Genomic DNA, 4,282 nt, shown 5'->3' with positions numbered 1-4,282 from the left:
TATATTAAATATTTTTATATTCAAATATTTAATTTATAGTTAGTGTTTTATATTAGTAGAAAGTATTATATATAATACAATTTGTAGTTATTATTTTAGATTTAACAATTATATATATATATATATATATATATATATATATGATTTATATTTAATATATTTATACTTATATATATTAGTGTTTTATATAAGATATTAGGAATCATATATATATATATATATATATATATATATTATATATTATATATATTATAAAATAATATTATTATTTTATATGTATACTTTTTACTTTTATATATATATTACTGTTTTATATAATATATATATATATATATATATATATATATATATATATATATATATATATATATATATATATATATATATATATATATATATAATGAATGATCTAATTTCTCCTATCAGAATATTTCTGTCAGGTTCCCAGTAATTTCCGTTGATTATTTCATGTTTGGAGCTGAAATTTCTGTAATTTTTTAACACCTACCACTTCATCTTAACACCTACCAAATCTGCCAGTTTTATATCCACTTTAATTCACAAAAAGGTCAGTTTAAACACCTTTTATGCAAGCAACTCGTTCAAGCTGTTTCGGATTCACGGTTGAGCCACTTTAAGAACAACACAAGTGTTTTTCTCATGTGTAGAATTTTAGAGACACAGCTGTAGGGAAAACCTTAGAGTATTGATTTTACATTATGGCAGATGCTCTTGACGTCAGACTATTGTGCAGGTTAATATAGAGAGCGTTTCCATGATAGGAGAAGTGATGTCTCTCGCAGGGGGTTGTATCGAACCTCGGGTCCTGTTGTTAAAGAAGGACATATATAGAGGAGTAGAGAACTGGACCGTTCAGATTTGTTTAGATCTTCCGATCAAAGACTATTCTTGATCCGACAAAAATGGTAAATATGCATATACTTATTTTTATGTGCATACATTAGCATAGAATTACTCATTTAACTCATCTATTTTCTCTTTGTAGATAACAAGAATGTGGATTTTATGCACATGCACAGTGCTATTTTTACTGGTGAGAGAGAGTCATTGCATTCAAAAGGTACGTTTTGTAGTGTTTATTTATCAAAATTATTTACGCTGTTATTTTCTTTTTACTAATTTACTGTTTATGCCTTTTAATAGAGCACATTATCTAAGAACTGGGGACCACAGTCAATGCTTTACCTAAAGGGAAAACGTGAGTGTTGTCTGGCCTCCCTATTACTCTTGAAGTAATCAAATCGATGCTGATTGAGTGTTTGTTTTATCTGATAATCTTCCGTTTGAAACTGTCATATAAATAAGTACCCAGATTATGATTTCTCACCATATTTGGATTGAATTGTCCTTTTCCCACCCAGATGGAAGACGGTTTGTTCCTGACATTGAAGACATTATTTCAAGTTCAGGGTTGAAAAGCTGGTTCGCAGTTCTCAAAGGTGTGGATCAATAGTTGTGTAATGTGTGAAATGGTTGGAGATGCTACAGATAAATGAAGTAATCTTGACTGTTGTGTGTTTTCTTGAAGGGTTTCAGAAACTCAAGTCGCTGAATGCAAGAAAACAATCAGGATGGTTCACAACACAGAACTTTGTTATCCGTTAATGGAAGTGAAAGGTTAACCTGGCTAACAGGGTATGTTCTCAGAACTTTGGCTAACATTCTTAAAAGGTTTTCTTAAAGTTTGAACAAACACTCTTCCAGTGACATTAAGTGTTCACAACAATATTGTTATTTATAACTGTTCATGGAACGTTTTTCTGAAACATTTTAGTTGGACATTAGTCTGTTTTATAAAAAAAAAAAAAAGCATTGCTACTCAGAGAACATTCAAACATTCCCATAATATTTGTAAAATTGTACATTTTAACATTCAACTTAATCAAGAGAACAGTCAAAAATAATGTTCAAAACTTAATGGGGGTGTATTTTGTTAGCTGGGTCTGTACAGTGTGCCATATTTTGTAATGTTTAATGATTCAAAATAAATCTATTTATGTGAAATATGTGGGGGGAAAAGGTTTTTTTGTCCGGCTTTCAAAGGGTTAGTTCACCCAAAAATGAAAATTGTGTCATTAATTAATCACCCTCATGTAGTTCCAAACCATAAGACTTCAGAACACAAATTAAGATATTTTTGATGAAATCCGAGAGCTTTCTGATCGTTAAAATAGTGACATAAGCTACAAGAATATGTAAACGTTGTGCTCTTATGCCATATCAACCGTATCTTATGCTCACCAAGGCTATATTTATTTGATCGAAAATACAGTAAAAAGAGTAATACTGTAAGTTTTAATGCTGTTTAAAGTAACAATTTTAATATATTTTAAACTGTAATTTACTCCTGTGATGGTAATTCAGAATTTCCAGCTTCTACAATCCTTCAGAAATCATTCTAATATGCTAATTTGATGGTAAAAAAATTACATTTTATTATCAATTTTGAAAACTACAACTGTGTTTTAGTCACGTAAAAAATACTAATCTAAGATTAGGAAATTAAATTTGTAATATTTTTTGAAAGAAGAAAATTATGAGAATAAAGTCGAAATTATTAGAATAAAGTTGAAATATTTAAAGAAAAAGGTCAAAATTACAAGAATACGGTCGAAATATTTTGAGATTAAAATCAAAATTATGAGAATAAAGTCGAAATATTTCGAGAATAAAGTCAAAATTACGATAATAAAGTTGTAGCAATACGAGAATAGAGTTGAAATATTCTGAAAATAAAGTCAAAATTATGAGAATAAAGTTGAAATCACGAGAATAAAATTGAAATATTTAAAGAATAAGGTCGAAATGACAAGAATAAAGTCAAAATATTTTGAGATTAAAGTCAAAATTACGATAATAAAGTCAAAATATTTTGAGAATAAAGTCAAAATTAAGTCGTAACAATTACAAGATTAAAGTTTAAACATTGCTATACTTGTTTCGGATGATTCAGAGAATGTTTCCATAATGTTTGCAAAATATTACATTTTAACATTCAACTTCAACATTCAACCAAGAAAAACACTTAAATAAAGTCTAAAGAATAAAGTCTAAATATTTCGAGAATAAAGTCAAAATTACAAGAGTAAATTTGAAATATTTAAAGAATAAGGTCGAAAATATGAAAATAAAGTCAAAGTATTTCGAGAATAAAGTCAAAATTACGAGAATAAAGTCGAAATATTTTGAGTTTAAAGGAATCGTATGTAAGAAATTTATGTCAGTTAATCATAAAATGGCCCTGACATGTCACTAGACAATAAGAAATCATGTTCATTTCAAATACTTATATCACTGACAACAGTGGTCCGGCCAGGATATTGTCATTTAAAAGTGAGAGTTGCAGCCCTCAACTGATGTTATTGTTGTCATTTTGTGTTTTGGTCTGAGGCTCCACCCTCCAGCTATCTACCAATCACGAAATCAGTAGAGTTTCGTGATCCGGGTTGCCAGCTCTGTTACAGCTGTTAGATAAAACATGTATAACGTTACGAAACCTAAAAGACCTCGTTATGAATCCGAAATACGTTGTGACAAAGTCCGAAATAAAACAAGGATTTGTATAGGAGATGCCTTTGAAAGATGGAGACGGCTGAAAACGGAGAAGAATTTGAAGATAGACGCCAACGTTGCTAATTTTCTCCTGGACAGGTAAGATTCATGTTTGGCTAACTTTGCTTCCGTACACAGTGGATTTTCCACAGTCGGCAGTGCTAAATGCGTTCATAAAAAGCTTTGTATCGCACCACTAGCAGGGTATGAAAACAATATATGTTCTGACTGAAATGTGGTATTATAGTACATCTTTGCGAAATATTTGGCTAATCGCCATCTGTAAATTTTTGCGATACATAATTACTTCGCAAAACATCTCTTGTGAAGCATAAACATAATTAACAGAAGAAAAACAAATTACTGTGTAGGACTCGTCACTTGCCGTTGGAAGCTCCTTGTAGCAGCCTACTCCTGCAGCTTAGCTGGCAACCTGGAGTCAGAGGGGAGGGGGAGGGGATACACCGTTCTACAGTATTTTGAAAGTGATTGCAGTACCAGTTTTGGCCACAATCCTACATACGGTTCCTTTAAAGTCGAAATATTTTGAGATTAAAGTCAAAACGACGAGAATAAAGTTGTAGCAATATGAGAATATAGTTGAAATATTCTGAAAACAAAGTCAAAATTATGAGAATATAGTCAAAATTATGAGAATAAAATTGAAATATTTAAAGAATAAGGTCAAAATATTTTGAGATTAAAGTCA

At 30.1% G+C, this 4,282-nt stretch overlaps 1 protein-coding gene across 1 annotated transcript; it reads left to right on the top strand.

Annotated features, from left to right (window-relative positions):
* The first annotated feature begins 600 nt into the window (after positions 1 to 600).
* LOC141301154 (spexin prohormone 2-like) lies at positions 601 to 1,835 on the top strand. The gene is made up of 4 exons (XM_073831396.1): positions 601 to 1,081; positions 1,165 to 1,219; positions 1,383 to 1,460; positions 1,550 to 1,835. The coding sequence occupies exons 1-4, from the start codon at positions 1,016 to 1,018 to the stop codon at positions 1,624 to 1,626; spliced, it is 276 nt and encodes a 91-aa protein (XP_073687497.1). The 5' UTR covers positions 601 to 1,015; the 3' UTR covers positions 1,627 to 1,835.
* Positions 1,836 to 4,282: the final 2,447 nt, after the last annotated feature.

Source organism: Garra rufa, chromosome 25 (assembly GCF_049309525.1).
Source record: "Garra rufa chromosome 25, GarRuf1.0, whole genome shotgun sequence".
Classification (NCBI taxonomy): Eukaryota; Metazoa; Chordata; class Actinopteri; order Cypriniformes; family Cyprinidae; genus Garra; species Garra rufa.
The sequence above is the reverse complement of the archived record's forward strand: the minus strand, read 5'-3'. Positions and strand labels throughout refer to the sequence as shown.